The sequence below is a fragment of the Cyprinodon tularosa genome, unplaced genomic scaffold, assembly GCF_016077235.1.
Source record: "Cyprinodon tularosa strain WSP-4 unplaced genomic scaffold, ASM1607723v1 ctg297, whole genome shotgun sequence".
Classification (NCBI taxonomy): domain Eukaryota; kingdom Metazoa; phylum Chordata; class Actinopteri; order Cyprinodontiformes; family Cyprinodontidae; genus Cyprinodon; species Cyprinodon tularosa.
The window spans coordinates 336,848-358,586 of NW_024039004.1; the positions used below are offsets into that span (position 1 = coordinate 336,848).

Consider the following 21,739-nt stretch of genomic DNA (forward strand, 5'->3'; position numbering starts at 1 on the left):
TTTTTTTCCCCCTTTTTCTCTCCGTCTGCCTGATATTTTTAACAGGAAATGATGAGTATCATTCAGTGAAGTATTGTTTATTAAAAGCCACACAAATGCACTCTACATAAGTGTAGCTTTTTATGCTAATCTTTTAAATCTAGAGAATAAAAGAGGTAGCCTTCATACCTGGGGGAGATGGGATTTCTGATAAGAAGAATTACCCATTTGTTTTTGCTCTGTGCTTAAAAGTTTCACCTAAAAACAATTGAACTCTGTGTACGCTAAACATAGCTGAGAGACGCTGATTATCAACTGTCCATCTGCTGTGAGTTCAGGTTGCCATGGTGAGTTCAAATTGCAGCATTTTATCTAGTAGCTGTTTTCAGAAAAAGAAAACTGTCTCCTAATGGCACCGTTTTCAACCAGCGAATGCCACAAGTCATCAGCACACTCTGATGTGTCATTTATGTTTCTGCAATAATTCAATGTGAACACGCAGGCGAGTTTAACATTCATTTGTTTATTTTCTACAGGAAGTCTTTTGTATCATTAACTTTCCTCAAATTGTAACAGTTATTCCTCTATTTATATTTGTTTATTTACATTTGATAAGTGCAACAATCATGACAGATTTACTCTGTCAGGGTTTTCTTTTTCTTTTTTTGTTATCACAGCCTCAGATGTTTGCATGCATGGCTTTAAACAGTCTCAAATAGCCCAGAGTATACCATGACATTACAACATTCGACATATTAAACATTAGTTCTGTTTAAGCAATGTTTACGTGACATAATAGAAAGAAATCTAAGAAATATGACAAAATATCACAAAGAAAATTTTGGCTTTCACTCTGAACTGCTATTTTCATCTGTTTAAGAAGTTACATGAAAATATAGGAATTATAGAGCCTCAGTAATACTAGAAATCAGGAAAAAGACAGCTTTTGTGCCCCAGAGATTCCAGTTTTGGTGTGGATGTCTGTATTTGCACCAGAACCAGAAGAACAACTGAAGATGCTGGATGGAAGTGGTTGGGGAATGTCATCCAGGTCATAGTCATTCCAAAAATGTTGGGAAAAAAAGTCCAGTGGTGGCTTTTTTGGAGTGACTATGCAAAATAAAATGGGTCCTAAGCAAATATAGGCTGATACCACTTAAAAGGGAAGAATAGGTAAATCCAGAAGCATTAAAAACCCTATTATAGTTTGTAAATTGACAAGTACCTTAATATTTTAGATAATTATACAGTTAAATGATAAAACATTTTTTTCCATTTTGTCTATTATTAAATTGAGAGCACAAAGAGGGGGATCTTTCAACAGTATCCAAACTGTGACGTACAGGAGTGGCAGCATCCTGTGGAAAACCAGAAAGTTAAAGGTATAGTGGAGGATGGGATTTTTCCTGGTGAAAGGGGTCCTCCTAATTGTCAATTATTCTGGTGATATGTTAATGTAGGGCCATCCTACATGCTCATCCCCATTTTCACTAACCGGTGGTGATTCTAACATATTGGCAAAATTGCTAATCTTTACGAAAGGAAGCTTGCATGAGCGATGCAAACAGTCACTTTTAAACAGAGCGTGCACGAGGAGAAATGGGCTTGAGCATGGACTTTCCCTCTCGGGAATGGGTGCAGGGTTGTGCATGTGTATTTTACTTTTAAAGTGGAGATGACGGGTCTTTTCAATGTATAGTCCTCTACTATACCTTTAAAGCTTGGCTCTTCAAATTAGATAATGGCGCTTATAATAATAATAATAATAATAATAATAATAATAATAATAATATTAATAATAATAATAATAATAACACCAATTTAGTTTCAGACTGGTTCCAAAACACCAAACTTTAAGTTCAGACTTGGTTGTCTCAAAATCCTGATCCCAGCATACAGAACATTTGAGGGGCAATGTTTAAAAGGTTTTTGCCAGTAAGACTGCCTAAAAAAACTGATTAACTTATATCTCAACCTTCCGACAAAACTGGTCTAATTTTAGTTCAAAGTTGAGAGAAACTTTTGGAAGGGAACCCAAAACTCTGAACTCAGTTTTGAATGATTTTTGAAATAACAAGACTTAAAAACACAAAACTTTAAGTCTGATACAATGTCTGCACTGTGTATGATTACTTGTTAGACAGTATGAAAGTAATCAATGTATTATTTGACATCGTATGATTGTAGCTGACTTTAAACTACAGGTTGTAATTACGAGATAAGTCATAAATATTCTGTCTTTGTATTCAGTTTGTCCTTTCAGCTTGTTACTGACATTTCTCACAAAAGAATTGACATATTGATTTCTTTTTCCAGAGTTACCCTACGGCTGGGAGGAAATTGATGATCCACAATACGGCACATACTATGTGGAGTAAGTTGAATTAGTGCTTTGTGATTTTTCACTCAGATGTATATGAAGCATCAGAGCAAATGTGACTATTTAGCTGCTTTGTGTTTATTATCAGCAGACCGGCAAGAATCTGTTCTGTCTAAAAATAAAACAAATGGATTTAGCATCATCTTGGGTGAGAAGGTGCCAAGTTATATAACACACAGAGAGACATATTTTACCTGAAAGAGGTTTATAAGGATTTTCCTTTGATTTATCAGTTAGTGGCAAAGTGAAGCTGCCCGGAAGCACAATATCGCATGGGGTCTCACTATCTCATGGCAGTTTATGATTATAGAACAATACTGAATGTGTATGCTGCTTACATGGGTGTGATATGTGTTTGCATTCAGCATCACAGTAGGATATGAGTGGAATAGCAATTATGTTTTACAGCCATTTGGAGGGAATGGAATAGAGAGATTCTTAACCAGAACACATTGAGGCAGTAGAATAAGGACTGAAGGAAGAGCGGCTCACTGCTGTAACGAAATGAGTGCAGGAAAAGCTTTTGTTGTTTTATTGCTCAGGCTGCAGATAAAAGCCTTCAAGGTAGAAATGACAAGAGATGGAAACGCGACACTCTGGACACAGAGAGTCGATGTCATATTGATGGAGTTTGTAGCTGCCAGTGTTTAGCTTAAAATGAGTTCCTTTGAAACAATGGTCCTGGTTTGTATGCCAAAGGGGCAACAAGATGTTTAGCTTGTTGTAGAGGAAAAGATGCTACTCCCTGTCTGACCTTCATTTCCTACATTATTAGTTGGTTCCTATACTGTATGTGAGCTGTTTTTAAGATGTTTTGGTTCTGCTTTACCAATCCCTCCTGATTTAACAGCAAATCTGTTTGTTTTAGCCACATCAATCAGAGGACCCAGTTTGAAAACCCAGTCCTGGAGGCAAAGAAGAAGCTAAACAAAGACACGACTGCAACCAAGCAAGCTGCAGCTGCACCATCTCAAGGTAACAACAGCGGATAAGTTCATGTCTCTACATCCTCTACACCTACAACAAATTAGGGAAAACATCAGAAAGCTCATTTATGGCAAAAATGTGGTTTGAACAGTGAAACGTGTCTTGTATAGATTTTTTAAATGCAAGTGGATATATATTACTATATTTTTCTTATTTTTCCTTTAAAGATTATGACTTTCAGAAAATGAAAAACCCAAAACTAATACAAGATTTTTATGACAAAAAAACTAAGAAACTGTTTTACTGTTATGGCCAATCAAATGGGAGACTAATGATTATCTGGCAGACAAAAAACAAAATACAATGTTTTTTTTTTAGGATTTTAGTAGTTGAGTAGAACTCCACAGTTGCACATAAAGTTCAATTTGTGGCAATTTGCATGAAAAGCAATTTGGATAATTTTAACAGGGAATCACTGAAAATAGTTATAGGATGCTCTTTACAATAAAACCTAAAGAGAGAACATAAGGAGAACCAAAATGAGTCCATATCTAAATGCTGATCCACAGACCGTGTCATCTCCTATTTACAGTCATCTGACTCATTAATTGGATTTTCCAGTTTGTCCGGCTTTGTAATCCACAGATCTCTTAACCTGTTCACAACATGAACTTCTTCTCCGCCTATTAAAAATAAATGGCATCAAAATCGCGTGGACCTAGGATGATACAGATGCCGAGGCTCTCATTGAAATCTAGGTGGAAGACACTATCCAGGTACATGAATGTTCCTGAAGATTATGGGCGGTGCCATTTTTGCTTGCGTTCCACCTTAAGAGTTGTAATGTTGTGGACCGCCGATAGGAGGCAAGGAACCTTGCTAGTGTAATGTGTAAATGGTCGTACGAACCGAGCTCAACACGGTTAACTGATGAAAGATGGGTCCGAACTCAGCACGGATCGGTTCCAGAGGGGTAGTGTAAATGGGGCATGCCAGTCCTGCATGAAAACCTAAAGCCTACAATTCAGTTACAACATCTAAATGTTTAAAGACACATTCAAGAATCTACACAAAACAACTAAGTTAATCAATAGCAAGATCTTAGTTCTGTTGTATCGTTAACTTTGGGGTGGTTAACATTTTTCCTCAAATTCTAACAGTTATTCCTCTATTTATATTTGTTTATTTGCATTTGCTAAGTGCAACAATCATGAGAGATATACTCTGTCAGGGTTTTTTTTCTGTTATTACAGCCTTCAGTAAAAAGCCAGATGTTTGCAAGCATGGCTTTAAACAGTCTCGGATTGTGCAGATGATACCATGACATGACGATACCAGTGAACTAAAAACTGTTTTAGCACCGTACTCTCTCAAAATGTAGTACCTAGACTCTAGGTACTACATTTTACTTTGCTTATAATAAAGGCAAGTAAGTTCATTTACATGAATTTTATGTCCATTCCCAGTGCGGTTTCAAGCTTGCTCCAGTCTCCCTGTCTGTAAGCAGACTGATTTAAAAAAACAGGTAGACCAACTTGAATATTTTCAGAGGTGGGGCGTGACACAAATTAAGGGGATTAGGTTCTGATGCTTACTGCTATCTGACTCTTAGCTCTTTGAGGTTTTTTACTCTGACTTGACATGGGCTGATGCTGGTAGGCAATCTCCACCTGCTGTCTTCTTTTTTTCTGCTGAAGTAAACAAAAACACAACAGCACCCTTATATAATTACTCCACAAATGTCGCTTATACAAGCAGTTTTATACCGACTATTATGACTCATTACCTTTAGCCTGTATTTAACAGTGGCTAAGGTATTTCTCTCTAAAACACCTGAGGGAAATATAAACCATGGCAAAGTATGTAAATGATACATATGTAAAATACTGCATCCAGCTTAGCATAATGGAAGATGCTTGGATGATCTTTTGTGAAAACTTGTAATTGCTGCTGCAATTTTCTTTTATATTAAAATACACTTAAAATAATAACGACTAAACAAATCTTTAATATTTAAAATATCTTATTCAAGCATGCCCGTGCTTTTAGAATAATGTCTAACAAGTTATCCTGAGACCTTTGTGTGATTCTGCACTCTTCAACTTTTTCTGTTGAGCCCTGAAAACACCCTCGCCGTTTAAGACGTGCACATTCATGTCCACTAATAAGCAGTTTAGCACAAGTTCAAACGTGCACTGCCATTGTCACTTTTACAAAAAATGTAGAAATTCCTGTTAGACTCGACTCACCTGAGATGATCAAACTGCTAATTGTAGCTTTTATGGTAAGAGCTACTTTATGCATGAAGCATTTTAGTTTAATTCTTTAATGAGTAAACGTCTTTGACTTTTTATTTTTACTTTTTAAGCTAGAAAGGAAGAGAAGTAATTTTGTTTCATTTTGGTCATTTTTATTTTAATTCCTTTTTTTCTCTCTTTTTAGAAAGTGACAGCAATATAATTCTCCTTTGATCAGAGGTATCAATTAGTAACTACTTTGCGGCTGTTATTAAGCAGCTATTTTGGTATCTCTACTTGAGAATATTTAATGACTTTTTTCTTTTACTTACTACATTTGACTGAAGATATTTGTACTTTTGATTCCTTACTATCTGTATGTTACTTTTATCCTGATAATGACATAATGTAACAGCTCTAACAAAATAGATGAAGCATAATGAGACTCTGTCCATTTGCTGCTCAGTTTGTTTAAATTAAATAGAGAATTCAGGGGGCTGGGTAATGTTGCAAACGGATAAAATTCTGACACATTTATTAAATTTCATTTTTAAAGAATGATTATGTTTCCATCCATTTTCTTTACACGCTTAATCCCAAGTGGGGTCGTGAGGGGTGCTCAATGGGCAAGAGGACAGGTCGCTGTTGCAATCCATCACAGGGCAACATAGAGACAAACAATCATTCACTCACACCTAAGGAGAATTTAGAGAAGCCAATTAACCTAACAGTCATGTTTTTTGGACTGTGGGAGGAAGCCGGAGTACCCGCAGAGAACCCATGCATGCTCAGGGAGAACATGCAAACTCCATGCAGAAAGACCCAGAACCTTCTTGCTGCAAGGCAGCAGTGCTACCCATTGCGCCACTAAGCGGCCCATCATTTCAATTCATACGATCTTAAATTTTTATTGGAACCAAATTAGATTGAATTGGTATTTTTTTATGGTTTTCTACCAACATTGAGCAACGCGGGAAAATTTACTCTTTTCTATGGTCATAGAACTGTTTTTATAAGGATATTTTTTTAAATCAAAACCTTAATTTTAGAGTTAAGTACACGGTAGAAACAAGTAAGCTGAATGTCAGTCATTAGGAAACCTTATATACAAACAAGTTGTTAGGTCTTTTAGTTTGCAACAATATAAGCATTTTTCTCTTACAAGGAAGTATAACGGAAGATCAAGCTGCAGATCAGTGTGGAGCGAGATGGGCTCCTAGTGCTGGCAGGGTTTCAGAGATGTAAAAGAAGGCATGCAGAGGGAGGAGGCTGCCTTTTAGCGGTGCTTGTGTCAACAGCTGGTGGAACATCCCGTTAAAGAGGCTGAGCATAATCAGGCGTCTCTCTGCTCAGGTGTATGGGGACAGAGTAAACCGCCATCTCACTGCTGATTACTGATTACACAACCTGCTGAGCTGTCAGACAGTTGCTATGATCAGCGGTTACACCTCAGGCCACAACACAGACTACTAGTGTTCCAAAAAAGTCCAAGCACATTTTTTCTTGGGAAATTATCAATCCTGAAAAGAAATACCATAAATAAAAGGAGGGTGTTGTATACATCAAAACATGAATATATATATATATATATATATATATATACTTTTTTTTAAGACCTGTAAGCTGCCCCGCCCGCAAATGTATTTTTCCTTCTGAAACACTGCTTCTCTTCCACTTCAACATAAACATGCACCTCAAGCTCATGCACAATCCCCGGAGAGTAATTTCACGCATCTAACAGTCCCAGATAAAATGTTTCTTAAGCAGAAAGTATCACAGAGATATGACCTGCTGATGGAAATTTGACTTACCACTTGAGTTAGCCAGCTGCGAGCTCACCGGTACGCAAACAGGAGTCCTGGGTTTGTATCCCAGCTGGGGGGGAATTACCAGCCAGTGTGGGTCCTTAGGCAAGACCCTTCATGCTAACCAAGTGGTTAGGGCATTGCGCTTGGAATTCTGAGGTTCTGAAATCGAGCCCCTCTCGAATTGCCACTTTGGGTCCCTGAGCAAAGACCCATAACCTCCACACTGCTTCCCGGGCACCGCACAATGGCAGCCCACTGCTCCCCAAGGGGATGGGTTAAATGCAGAGAGTTTATTTCGTTGCTCTGTGCTTGTGACAATCTAATGAACACAAAATGCTGGAAAAGTTAAATTTCTAGCAGAACTTCTGCCAGTTTTATTACCAAATGTTGTTTGAGGATGTCTATGAAGCTCCAGGTGGAATAAAATGTGGCAAGATTTCAGGTCAATCTTCCTTTCATCTGTTTTTCTGCTTTTAGTTTCCTTAGTGTTTTATTTGGTGAAAGACAGTGTTGGTATTAGAATAGAATAGAATAGAATAGAATAGAATAGAATAGAATAGAATAGAATAGAATACAATTGTGAAAGCAAATCTATTGAGTTATCATCTAGCTCTGGGACATCAATTCCCAAAGCTATATATGCAAAACTGGATGCACACACAAAAAATAGGATGGTTGGAGTGCAGTGCATGTGGAGAGGTCTGAGGTGAAGGGAATGCTGCCCCCAAAGGCCCTCTGTGCAGCCTTAACTACCCACCTTAGAGCCATTCTCTCAGTAATGGTTCAGCTGCAATGTCACATGGTGATTCAGGTGCAGGAACAGAACACTGGTTAGTGACAACATTTTGTGGAGGTTCTCAATTACTGACTTCTGGACTTTTGTCATGTCAGCAGTCTACCCCATGATGGTGAAGGATACTCACCTTAACTAATAGACTGTTTACAGACTTTAGAAACTTGTGCTGGCGTTTTCAGTTTCCAGTCTTTAAATCTTTTACAGTTCAAATGTTCTCATGTGTTGAATTTTGGTTTTCTGTTATCCATTATAGGCTCATACAATTTAGAAGAAATATAGTCTTGAAATATATCATTCTACCTGTGACAAACCTATATTATTCGTTTTACTTTCTAAACTATGTGAAAATTTATCTTTTTGCGGAGTTACCCATTTGGGACAGGCATGCCACATTCAAAGTGACCTAAATATTCTATTTTTATTATGTTTACTTTATATTTCAATTCAATTCAGTTTATTTATGTAGCACCAATTCATAACACGTCATCTCATGGTACTTTACAGAGACTATTCAACCAGATTCAACCACTCAGATTTGTTCAAATCTAAGGAAAATCAGCCGATTGAATTGACTCTTTGACTTGAAGGCAATCCTTGAATCCTTACAGCAATCAACCAAAAATCCTTGTAGAGACAGTGGAGAGGAAAAACTCCCTTTTAACATGAAGAAACCTCCAGCAGAACCAAGCTCAGTGTGAGCGGCCATCTGCTGAGGTCGACTGGGGTTCAAGGAAACAGAAGCAGACACACAGAGATACAAAAGGCAACTGTCAACCAGCCCTCTCCAGGAAACCCAGAGACAGGCATACCAGCTCCAAGCCAGCCCCCATGTCAGAGGATGAAGAGAGTTAGTCACATTCAGAGAAACAGGACTACACTAAAAAAACAGGCCAAGCTCCAACATCTATAAACAAAGGTGTTGACGGGAGCAGGTCAGCTGGTATTTCTCTCAATGATGGTGTCAACCCTACCCTTAGCAAGTGTCCATCTACAAATCTATATACCAAAATGTACTGAGTTCCTGCAATTAAATGGTCTATTTATTTGGGATAACAAGCTGATTAAAAGGTATGCCTGATATATGAAAAGGTCTACCTGATGCAGTTGTCATTAGATATACTGTATGTATGATCAATAAAGTCTTAGAAGGACTACTACTCTGACCTCTTACACACAAACAGCATAAAAAAGCATGGCTGCCAAGGTGGACATTATTGTTTATCTCCTTTTGGTTTATAATCAACACATTCCAATCAAGAGGCCTTTAAACCCTCTTTTGGCTTCCAGACACACACATGCCACACCACCTTCTTCTTCTGTTCCCTTCTCTGTTGACTTTCTTTATATCTCGATGTTTTGTTTTTTCTAACGTGTGTTATCAAATGCATGTTTCAGGTTTCCCTGTGAGGAGCAATAGGGAAGTATTTCATTTGGAGTTTATCAAGCAATTTCAATGTCATTATGTAAATAAGCTATGCTTGATCCGTAAACCAGCGGTGGACATCTGGAGTCCTCACTGGCTGTGATAATTTACACTTCAAGCCACTCTGCCCTGGACGTTTTTAGCCTGATGAACCATATGAGAGTTTGAGAGTGCCTTGATTTAAATTCCTCTCACACTGAAAGTTATGGAGTGTTTATAAAAGGCAGGGGAAGTGAGAGGGAGGTGTGGAGTTCTTATTTAAACCAGCCAGAACAGGAAGTTGATAACTAAATATGGGAAAGCAATCATTTGAAGTGGGTTCAGGCCATGAGAACAGATATACCCAAAACAAACTGGAAGGACATGGAGCTTACAATTCCCAGAGACCAACAGCTGATTTTCAGACAGGGCATTTTTTCCTAATATTTAATTTTATCCACAAATTCTAATTTATAATGTCTAAAATAATAACGTCTTCATATATAATTATTTTGTTACTACTTATTGTTAGAAAACAAAAAATGCATCAAATTCTGTTATTTCTATTACATTTGAAACTAAGCATGATAACAAATATTAACTTTAATTCTTCAGCCTTTTAGTTCTTATACTTATGACATTTATATACAAGCTTACATCTTCAGTAGGAGCGATGGGCTTAAGACAGACTAATGCGGGTTTTGTTGAAGGAGGGAGGAGTGATATGACATCCTTTCATGTTGTTTGTGCAGGAATGTGTAAACTACCTGAGCCTGTACTCTTATCAGGAAAAAACACATTGGTCTTAGAGTCTTTAGGTAGAATTATTGTATTTTCTTTGATTAATTGGACTTCTTTTAATCTTTTTATTTAATTTAGTTTCAGTCACAAACTGACATTATAATTGGCAGGTTTGCAATATTAAGTATACATAACCCCTTGCAACTAACAATGTATTTTATTTGGATTTATAAGATAAAGCCACACAAGGACTGTATAGTTTAGTGCTGGATTGGAAACAGTGCATGATTTTCAACAGCTACTTTATATGCAGTAAAAATCTGGAAAGTGTGGCGTGCATATGTTTTCAGCCCTTTTCTTTGAAACCTTAAATAGAAATCAGTGCAACGTATTACCTTTAATGGCAGTGTTGGGAGTGTTAAAAAGTGCATTAGTTGTTCCATTGAAAACTAATCAAAATAATTGCTTTTCACATATTGGTAATGCTGCATTCTAATGCAGTTTGTTACTACAGATTGATCAAAGAGACTTTTAATATCAGACTCTGTAGAGGGGGAGAGATTTTTACTTCAGTGACAAGCAGGGAACTGAGTTAGAGTCATAAGTGATGCCGATTGGCTGAGGATCTGTAAATTGGGTTGACGTTAATCATGCGTTGAACACAGACTGAGAGCAGAGACGATGGCGCAGAGCCTCCGATTCAGTTGAACGTGTTCCTAAAAAAAGAATTAGCTTTTTTAGAGATATACCGAGTAAATGTAAGTAGTTAATTTATTTAAGTAATGTTCTGAACAAGGTTTAAGAGTCACCTAATTAGTGAAAACTAAGCCTGTATGTAATTTACTGCAATATCTGTATAAACTGTTCATCAGTAATTAAATAAAAGAAAAAAAAGGATTAACTAAGTTGGAAGAATAGACACCCCCCCCCCCCCCCCCCCACACACACACACACACACACACTCACACACACACACACCTTATTCAAGTCAGACGAAATTAGTGTCAAACGTTTGTGCTGGTTTGTGCAACAAAAATTTTCATTTGTGCCGCTATAATTTTAAAGATATAAAGAAATGTTTCTAGAGGTCATCAAAGGTCAACCAGCCCCCCCACCTTCTTCAATTCAGACACAATGGGTGTCAATTAACTCGACTCTGTTTGTGATGGTTTGTGCAGCAAAAATGTTCGTTTGTGCTGCTTTGGCTTTGAAGATATTAATGATAGGGTAAAGGTGAAAAGGTCAACCAGCCCCCCCACCTTCTTCAAATCCGAAGAAATTGGTGTCAAACATTTGTGCTACGTTTGTGCGACAAATATTTTCGTCTGTGCTGTATCATTTTAAAGATATAAGGAAATGTTTCTAGAGGTCATCAAAGGTCAAACAGCCCCCCCACCTTCTTCAAATCAGACAATTTCATCAACTTCACTCAGCTACAGAATAGGTATTATTAGTACAGTCCATAGAGCCAACCTTCACTGAAAACTAGTGAAAGAGAAATGGTTTAAAAATAACATTGTCAAGTAACATTTGCAGGTTTCCATTAGCCATGTAGGAGAAACAGCAAACATATCGAATAATCTGTTCTGGTCAATTTAGACTGAAGTTACATTTTTGCCAACATACAAAAGAACACAATTTTCTGAACACACCATCCTTACTGTGAAAATATAACGGTGACAGCATCATGCTATGGGGATAATCATTTTCTGCAGGAAAAAGAGCTGATCCGAGTTGATGGAACATTGAATGGATGAAAATAAATATAAATGTTGGATGGATACCTCTAAAAAACTACAACATGTTGCCGAGTTTCACTTTATTCTAGCAAAACACAAAAAGCAGCTGCTAGAATGTATAGTTGTACGTTCTAGCAGCCAGATAACTAACCTGTTTTCAATCTAATGTGGCTAAGCTTGAACTGTTATGCAAAGAAAATATCTGCCTTTACAGGTGAAAAACTGGAAGAGACAAAAATCCCTAAAACTTGCTGCTGTAATAAAAAAAAAACAAAAAAACAGGGGAATAAATACACATTTAGTTTTTGATTGTTTTATTGATTTGCTTCTTGTTTTTAGTTAAAAAATATTAAATATAAAAAATATATATCACCCCAACCGCGCTCATAATCATGAGTTTCTCTGTGTTGGTGTGTCACCTGAAAATCCCCCAAAATAAATTTAGTAGATGCCGTCTTACCATGACAGAATGTGAGAAGGATTTGTATTGACCTTTTCAAGAAACTGTTGCTGATAGTTGGAAAACAGTATTTTACTACTGAATTACCTCAAAGTAATCAGATGTTTTACCGTTTCAGTATTTTCATGATCCAAAGTGTAGAACTGTAAGATAAGGAGAAGCTGCAGCTTAATGCAAACCAATGAGAGTGGGCTATTTTGTGTATTTCTTATGCCACAACAGAGATGCTGGTCCTTATTGATGTTGCTGCTGACCTTTAGTTGTTCCTGACTCAAGTTACATAAAGCCTGCAATCACAACAGTCTCAAAGCTTCACTTTTCCTAAGCCATTTATTAAATAGAGTAGGAGATAAAAGGACAATACGCTAAATTAGATAGTGTCAGAGGTACTGTTTGCACGTTCTGCGCTATAGTTTTATAATGAATAGAGGCAAGTAGATTAGCTTCTAAAGCTATAATTTTGTCACCTCATCTGTGTGTGGGCTTTTCTTTACAACATGGCTGCAAAAAACCTTTCTGTCAATGGGTTTATTGTGTTTAAATATACATTGCATCTATTATTTGGATAATGACTGATTAATGTGTTGATTTTTTTTTTCAGATAATGCGTATAATTACATTTTTGTACACACTGTTTATTATTTCAAGAGGAATGTCAATTTTTTAATCTTTTGTTGCTGCAGTTGGAGTGCTTTACTGTTCAGAGGTTGCATTTCTTCACTATTTTATTATGTGCTGGTTGATTATCAGAAATGAGTGTGAAATGTCTAACTTTTGCACAGGTAAAGGGAGTATGCTCGGCTTCACTGCAGACCCCAACCAGCTGAAGGGGGAGATGTACCACACAGCTCTGAAAAAAAGCTCCCAAGGCTTTGGATTTACTATCATAGGAGGAGACCGCACAGATGAGTTTCTCCAGGTGAAAAATGTGCTGAGTGATGGCCCTGCAGCACAGGACAACAAGATGGCATCTGGTGAGCAACTTCATTTCAAAAGACAGGGCAAAAGGGGAAAATACTTTAAATTAAAATGCAATGTCGCTGTCAGGAAGACCACACTGGTACAGAAAATGTTTTAAAGTTAGACTCTTGAAAATTTCTTAGACATACAGTAATGCATATACTGGGAGGTTTTTGTTATCCAGGTTTTCCCGCTCTTCTGGTATTTCTGCAGTGTGCAACAAGATTGTTTTTGCCTTCTTATTATTGCATGTGCGGCCTCAACATCTTACATTAAAGAATGTCTGTTTTAACACTATGCAGAGGATACACAATTTTAAGTTTAGTATACGTCTTTTATACTTTCACATATTTATAAGCTAAATATATTCTACAGTACATTACAACTTACATTTTACAAAACAAAAGTCCCCTTTTGTTCTCCATAAAAATTGGATGTTTTATGTTTTCTCTGGCTTTTTTTTTTTTCTAACACTACATTTTTATTTCATGCATGCATAACCCCCAATTTTCCAAACAGCACTCTCAAAATGAATATTAGATCTACTAAGAGGGAAAAAACACATCTTTATCACTCTTACTCTGGTATAAGGAAATTCCCCAAAAAAGATGTTGAATAAAGTCCCTGACATCTGTCAGGCAGAGTGCAGAGCTGTTTCTAAGGCTTTAGGGTAACCAAAGTGAAGGGTTCTCTTCTATAAATAGAAGAGATATGGAACAGTGCTATACATTTTCAGGGGTGGGTAGCCTAACAAATCACTGTGAGAGTGTGTCCACAATTTATCAAGGAGATCACAAATAAAAACAGAATATCTAAAAAGCACTGCAGGCCTAATTTCCCTTAAAAAAAATTTAATGTCCTTAATTGGGACGAGATTGAGTAAAAAAAACAGAAAAAAAGGAGCCATTTTTTCATGTTATGAAGAACTTTGGAAATGTTTGTCTTCAAACGCATTACGTGATTACAGTGACATTGATTTTACTTTGACACTGTGAGCTGTCAGTCTGGTAAGGTGTGTGGTGTGTGTAATTATTTGAATAGTATTATGTGGCGGAAATCTTTTTTCTCCAGTTCTTTTCATTTGTAACAAGAGCACTGCTCAGGCGTGCAATGTAGAAAGTGTAGGTGGGATAAAACATGACTGAATGAGATAAAAAGAAATAAAAGCAGTAAAGGAAATTGATGAAATGAGAAAAGGGTAGGTGGTGATGAGATTCTGGGGGAAGCATGTGATGACGGTAATTCAAAGGTTTTGAGTTGTGAACAGTTGGTGTCTGGGTTAAGAATGAATAAAATATATTTTGATTTCTTTTTTGTCTTTTCTCATTTGTCACAGGGGATGTGATTGTTGAAATTAATGGGACATGTGTGCTGGGAAAGACTCATCCAGAGGTGGTGCAGATGTTTCAATCGATCCCCATCAACCAATACGTGGACATGGTTCTTTGCCGTGGGTACCCACTTCCTCCGGATGTAGATCTAGAAAGTGACGACCCTCTACCCCCTCCTCCTCCTCCACCGGCCACACAGCCTCTCCATGGTGGGGAAGTGGTGACAGCTGTGCCGCTCATTAATGGCCAACCCCTGCTAGTGAAAGGTGATGTCCTACATGGCTCATCACAGGAACTTCACTACGTAACAACAGACGCCAGCGGTCGGCCTGTCGTAGCTGCTTTGCCCAATGGGAGGCAGCCTGAGCAGGGGGCCACGGGTATGCTGCAGCCCGAGCTGGTGAGTGTCCCACTGGTGAAAGGGCCTGGAGGATTTGGGTTCGCCATTGCAGACTGTCCTCTGGGGCAGAAGGTGAAGATGATCCTGGATGCCCAATGGTGCCGTGGGCTTCAAAAAGGAGATGTTATCAAGGAGATCAACAGACAAAATGTCCAAACCCTTAGTCACGCACAGGTGGTGGACATCCTGAAAGAATTTCCTGTGGGCAGTGAGGTCAACGTGCTGGTACTGAGAGGAGGTGAGAGTAAAACAGTCATACATCTCTGCATCTCTTCCATCTATCTAGATATCTTTTTTATCTTTATTTAATGCTCTGCACTGCACAGGAAATTTAAGTCATTTATATTTTGCCTCCAGGCAGCTAGACTTACCTGCAATCATTAAAAATGACCATGAGTTATGGTCTCGACCATGAACAGCCTGACAGGGTGTGTTTGACAGATTCTTTTTTTTTTCTTCATTATTTTTCATTGTAATTATCAGTTCAGTACCCGGCCTTTTTCTTTAACAAACGACTCCTGAGCTGCTATAGATAGATTTCTATACCCTGTCAGTTCTTTCATCCACTGCTCTCAATTTTCCTCATTTCAAAAACACAAACATACAGGTCATTTGACTGTGTGTGTGTCTGAAACAACAGGAGGGATACGTCTACAAGGACAGGAGAGCTGTAAATGGAAACAGATAAAAAGATAACAAAAAGATAAAGAATGAAAGCAGTCAATGGTCAAAGAAAAATTGATCAGGATGGGGTCTCTTTGCCAGAAAAACATAGTTTTAATCTTTTGCACAGTGTTTAACAATATAAACATGTTAAAAATAACAAAAGTCAGTAAAATGAAAGCTTTTAAGCTTTCATTTCAATAAACACAAATGCTATTCAAAGGCTTTCCTTTCTAAAAAATTAAGTAAAATGTATTATCTTGGCTATCACTTTACAGAGAGGTAGCAATATCTGCATTGTTTTGTTTCCATAATATTTATGGTGTAAACACAAAAATGATGCAAGATGTATCTTTCCAGTGAAACTCTGTGCTAATATGTAATTTTATGCCCATGGTTTCTGACATATGCTTCTTATCTGTTCATTGGAGTTAATATGTCTCTTGCAAATTGCATCGATTCTGCATTTCGGATTTTACCTTAAAATATACCTTTTGTGTTCTTATATTACTGAAACAAATTTTAAGGGTATTTCCACTCAGCATAGGGAACATGGCTTAATAAAGTATGGTGTAGTCACACTGATCCATAATCCCTGATGTGTAATAAACAGGCTTTTCTTGTAATTATATCATTCATTTTACCTTTTGCACATTCATCTTTTTCCTTTTCTGTTTTTTCACATTATTTACACCAGTTGTTAAAACTACTTCTACAGTGATGCTTGGAGGTGAGGTCAGAGTGCTGATACTGATGGGAGGTGAGGTTGTGCTGTGGCCAGTTTAGGGACACTGAGTGATATCACATGTTTTAAAACCCACTGCAGACACCATGTCTGCAGTGGGTTTTAAAGCTTCCACTGGAAAAGCTGAATAGTTTTTGCTGGATAAGTCCAAGTTCACCACTCTAGCTACTGTAGATGCTGTTCAAAGCCAGTTCATGAGTTTAATTTCTTGCCAATGCTTTACATATCCCGATGGCGCATCGCAAGTATTTCTCAAACATTCACTCCATACAGCTCAACTCTTTCTGCCTGTTTATGGCAACTTGTAAAAGAGGCGTAATGCAAGGTACAAGTCTGAGAGAGGGAATTACATAAGTGTGGAGAAGCGCTTGATTCCACAGTGTTGAGAAGGGGAGGCACCCTTCAAATGTCTCCTACATCTCGCCATAGCCGCCTGAGGGACACGCTGTGCAAGTTGTTGAACCCCGATTAGCTTTGATCATCAACAGAGCGCAGGGGATCTCTGCATGCCTCTTTATCCGTGGCCTCTAAAAGATCCACGGCTAAACTGCTAAGGAGGGGAGGTCCACTGGGTCCTCCATGCCCCAAGCTATGCCTGAACTGTCTTCCCTTGTTGTCCAAACACCCATACTACTAACACTTACTGCTGTGCCACCATAGTTTTGTCCTGCTCCACTGCATGATTACCACTGTTGAAGCATAAATGGGCTTGGCTTCACCAGACTAAAGAATTAATGCCATCCTAAACCCTAATTAGACAATGGCCTGTAGCTTATGGGAGGCTCCCTCTTGCACTGTGTGTTTATTGTTGGTGAGTTTTGCTTAAAACAAAAAGATCAGAGAGCTGGGTGGAGGTGACAGTAGGGCGCAGTAGGGAGTGTTTGGGTGGAAAGCAAACGTTTCATTTTCAGTTTTTGGTGATGATGTTGGGTTAGGAATTTTAATGGTGATGCATGAAAATATCTCCCTCGTTACAGTGCATCAGGTTCCATTAACCTCAGATCAGGCCAATTGGTCATCATGTGGCCTGAGGGTTGCAAGTATTTGTTAACTTGATTAATACAGAGAATTGAGGAGGATGGGGGAAGAGCGCTGGGCTGTGTGAGATGTTCTATAGGGAACTATCTGAGTGCTTTAGATGGAACATGTGGGTGTGCTCCAAAGCAAAGGGAAGAATTATCAGCCGTGGAATTATAGGCATTAAACACAAAAGCCATTACCTGCTTTCTCAGCTATACAGTTGGGCTGCAGCACAGAATATGATGAACTAACACTATATTCCATATGTATCTTTAATCTTATGGATGGCTCAATATTCCCTAATGGAGCATTCTTTAGTGAAGACAGCTCTTGAGTTTTAAGTAGCTCACTGGTTTATTTTTACACTTCCTGCCGCTGTGTCTTAGTCAGAGAGACAGTGCCATCTGCTGGAGCTTATGTTGTTTCAAATAGGAACATAATAGATTTTAACATGTTTCTTTTTGTCTGTCTTTTTGTTACAACAGGTCAGACATCTCCTGTGAAATCTTTGAAGCCTGTGAGTAGAAGTGAATTATTGTATCTTCCTTACTTGTTTCTCCCTGTGGGGGAATATACTTCAATTTGAAATCAAAAGATTTTGTCCTTCAGCTTAACCACTAATCCTCTGCTGAGTTGAATTAAATCATAGCAATAAATTTGAATATTGATTATCTTTCAGACCGCCTTCTTTTGTCTGCTTTCAAAAACAGTCTTAATTACCTATCTTTTGCTATTCATATTCTTTGGTCTATTGTCTGGGGATTGCAGGGGTAATGAGGATTGGATGAGCCTGTTTAGTTTTGGAGGTGTTATTAATACAACAGTTTTAGATAAAGACGGTTCTCTTTTCATGCTGAGAAGGCCTATCACAGCCTCGGGGAAATCTTCACTTTCTCTGTAGGATCCTATTACTTACCCCCAGAAACAATAGAAGGAATATTAGGACGGAGTGGGAGGTGGGGACTGATGTACGTTATTAAAAGTGACCTTTCCAGCTTTTGTTATCCAACGCTGTGTGATGCTTAGACACTTGTCAAAGAAAACGAGGTGCTCAGACTTTCATTAAATGTTTTTTTGAGATACAAAAAAGACAATGATACAAAAGAAGTGTATGCATTGAGCTTATCCTTTCATGGAATAGCCAAGCATAAATCAGCATGAGATAACGATTATGTATTTGTCGTCAGCGGCAGGAAATGACGTCCAGCACAGAGACTTTAGACGCCATTGCAGATGCGACTCCCCAGGCTTTGCCTTACCATTCGAACACGAGCACACTGCGCTCCTCTGACTCCCCCAAGCGAGAGGCCTCAGAGATGTACCTGAAGTCCAAAGCCCTGCTGGAGAGCAGGCGTGAGTGTTGACAGATATATGCTGCTTTTAACATTCTTTCAACACTGAATAAAGGTAGCGCTAAAACTCCTCTCTTCCACAGAGCCTCACACCAAAGACATAGATGTTTTTCTGAAGAGAGACATTGAAACGGGCTTCGGGTTTCGAGTTCTGGGAGGAGAAGGTCCACAACAGCCAGTAAGTCCATAAAACTCACCTACTCTGAGTAAAGAGTATTGAAACTGATAGGAGCTGTTGACAGTATTTGTAGCTGCAGTCTTTTGTTTTAAGGTTTTTAAAGAAAGAATTGGATGAAACAAATTTTGTGATTTTAATTGCATTGTGGATCTTAGAGGCATTGTTTATATGTCTGCTACTGTATAAACCTCAACAGATTAAATAGATATTTTTAAACATGTTGGGCCTCTAATAGAACAAATACTCCAAACAAAGACTGCTACTACCATAAGGACTCTCACCGCACATTGATCAGGATACCCATAATTACCACTTAAGCAATAACAATGATTATTTCTTCATCGTTTTATTGAAGTAGGTGAGTTATATTGGAATGGTAAATGACCTCTAAGCTGCTGTGTCAGAAGAACAACCTCTACCAAAATGTGAAGGCTTAAGATTATTGCAACTCTAATAAGCTCCTCATTGTGATGACTGGAGGTCATAGTCATCATGTTATGGGGTGTTTGCATGATGCTGAATAGCTGCAGATCATCTAGGAGAACCCTGTATACCACCAAAAGAGAGCAACAACGGAGACATGAGTATCAATCAATCACTGAGGAATTTAAAAAAGTGGCCTTTGATGAGTCACATTTTTTTTTTATATTGTATGGATTCCACCTTGCAGTTTCCTGACAGCTGTGGCCTCTTTCTGCAAATTGATGAAAACATCCATATAGAAAAAAACAACAGTTAGGGGTCCAAGAATTTTCCAGATATCAGTCCAAACTAACATAACTGGGATGGGATGACATACCTCAATGGGTCAGGCCTGTTTTAGCAGCAGAAAGCCTCAAAACAGTTATAACACCGGTGGTCAAAATGTTATGCCTGAAAAGTGGAGGTGTGTCCTGAATCCAAAACTTTGCAGCCAATTATGTTTTTAAAAATGTATATATCTTTGAATAGCATACATTTCACAAATTACCCTTTATGAAGTATGACCAAACATGTATTAATAGAGCAATAATCTAGTTATCTTAAATCTAGTGTTGCGCCGATGCCATTTCTTGGCCCCGATACCTGGCTGTGCAGTATTGACCGATACTGAAACCATACCGATACCCATCCATTTTTTTTTATTTACACGCTTAATCCCAAGCGGTCTACGGGCGAGAGGCGGGGTACACCCTGGACAGGTCGAGAACCCACACATGCTCAGGGAGAACATGCAAACCCTATGCAGAAAGACCCCATGGCCGGGAAAAAAACCTTCTTCCTGCAAGGCAGCAGTGCTATCCACTGCGCCACTGAGCCATTTATACCATTTGTTTGAAAATGATGTGTGGGTGTGTGTGTGTTATGAAGAACTACATACTACTTGGATGTAAAATAATTGCCATCATGTCAAGCTGCTGCCTACCTTTGTGAAGCAGGAAAAAGACTAATACAAAGTGAATCCAGTAGAACTTTTATTGCCTACCTGGAATGGGTGACAATAGTTGAATAAATATCTGGCTCTCTAAATTGTATCAGTGCGCTATTTGTTGGTACTCGCCGATACAAAAATCGATACCACCATTTTAGTGCTGAATCGGGGCCCTGCCTGATACTGGTAACAGTATCGGTGCAACACTACTAAAATGTAAACAGTGCACCTTTTTGATAAGAAATCATTGTTTTAAGTTGACCTTAAAATTAGGTCATGCAACTTAAAATCCATAAAAAAAAAACATGAAAAACTAACTGGTATGAAAGAGTTTCAGAATAATTCAGATACAATGAAATTGTTACAGTCTAAACCTCTTAGTAAGAAAAAGGGATTTCTTGAATGCATGTTGATGTGAAGCTGTGTTGCTTATCTGACTTTAACAGTTAGAAGCAAAGCATCTTCTTTACTGGAGTCAAATTAAGACAAATTAGTGGTGGAAACGGGAAACTTTCTGTTGTCCCATTTTATTTATAGCTCCAGCATTGTCTGCCTTCTCTCTGGCCACTTCTCAGTAATTAACCCCATATCAGAATGTGTTTCCCCAGGTTTACATCGGGGCCATCGTGCCCAATGGAGCTGCTGAGAAGGATGGTCGCCTCAGAGCCGGAGATGAGCTGATCGGCATCGACGGAGTGATGGTCAAAGGTCGCTCACACAAGCAGGTGTTGGACCTCATGACCAATGCGGCTCGTAACGGTCAAGTCATGCTGACTGTTCGTCGAAAGGTCATCTACAGAGGTTAATACGAAGCCACACCAATTGATTTGAGATTTAGTACAAATTTGTCAATTTTTTTCACCACCTTGACTATGTTTGGATTGAATATGGCACTTTGTGAAAAAAGGGTGAAATAGAACCAAAAAAAAATGCAAACTACAATTTTTTTGCAAACAACAAACTGTTTTCTTTTATTTCAGAAGCAACAGATGAAGAAATTCAGGAAATGGCTCCTGTGTTGGTGAACGGTTCTCCAAAGCTACCTCGCCTACCTATGCCCAGCGCACTGGATCACGAGTCCTTCGATATCACACTCCACCGCAGGGAGAATGAGGGTTTTGGCTTTGTCATCCTCACATCCAAGAGCAAACCCCCTTATGGAGGTAAGGATCCAACTTCCAAGTTTGTGTTTTTTAATGAAAAATCTGTA

General features: G+C 38.3%; 1 protein-coding gene across 2 annotated transcripts in view; it reads left to right on the forward strand.

Annotated features, from left to right (window-relative positions):
* Window positions 1–21,739, forward strand: part of LOC119787387 (membrane-associated guanylate kinase, WW and PDZ domain-containing protein 3-like) — a 176,915-nt gene that overhangs the window by 145,209 nt on the left and 9,967 nt on the right. For both annotated transcript variants that reach the window (XM_038291224.1, XM_038291225.1), the window contains exons 7-15: window positions 2,296–2,353; window positions 3,228–3,334; window positions 13,252–13,443; window positions 14,766–15,398; window positions 18,074–18,105; window positions 18,776–18,941; window positions 19,024–19,118; window positions 21,123–21,330; window positions 21,510–21,692. In XM_038291224.1, coding sequence (XP_038147152.1) covers window positions 2,296–2,353; window positions 3,228–3,334; window positions 13,252–13,443; window positions 14,766–15,398; window positions 18,074–18,105; window positions 18,776–18,941; window positions 19,024–19,118; window positions 21,123–21,330; window positions 21,510–21,692 — 1,674 coding nt within the window. The remainder of the gene's footprint in view (window positions 1–2,295; window positions 2,354–3,227; window positions 3,335–13,251; window positions 13,444–14,765; window positions 15,399–18,073; window positions 18,106–18,775; window positions 18,942–19,023; window positions 19,119–21,122; window positions 21,331–21,509; window positions 21,693–21,739) is intronic.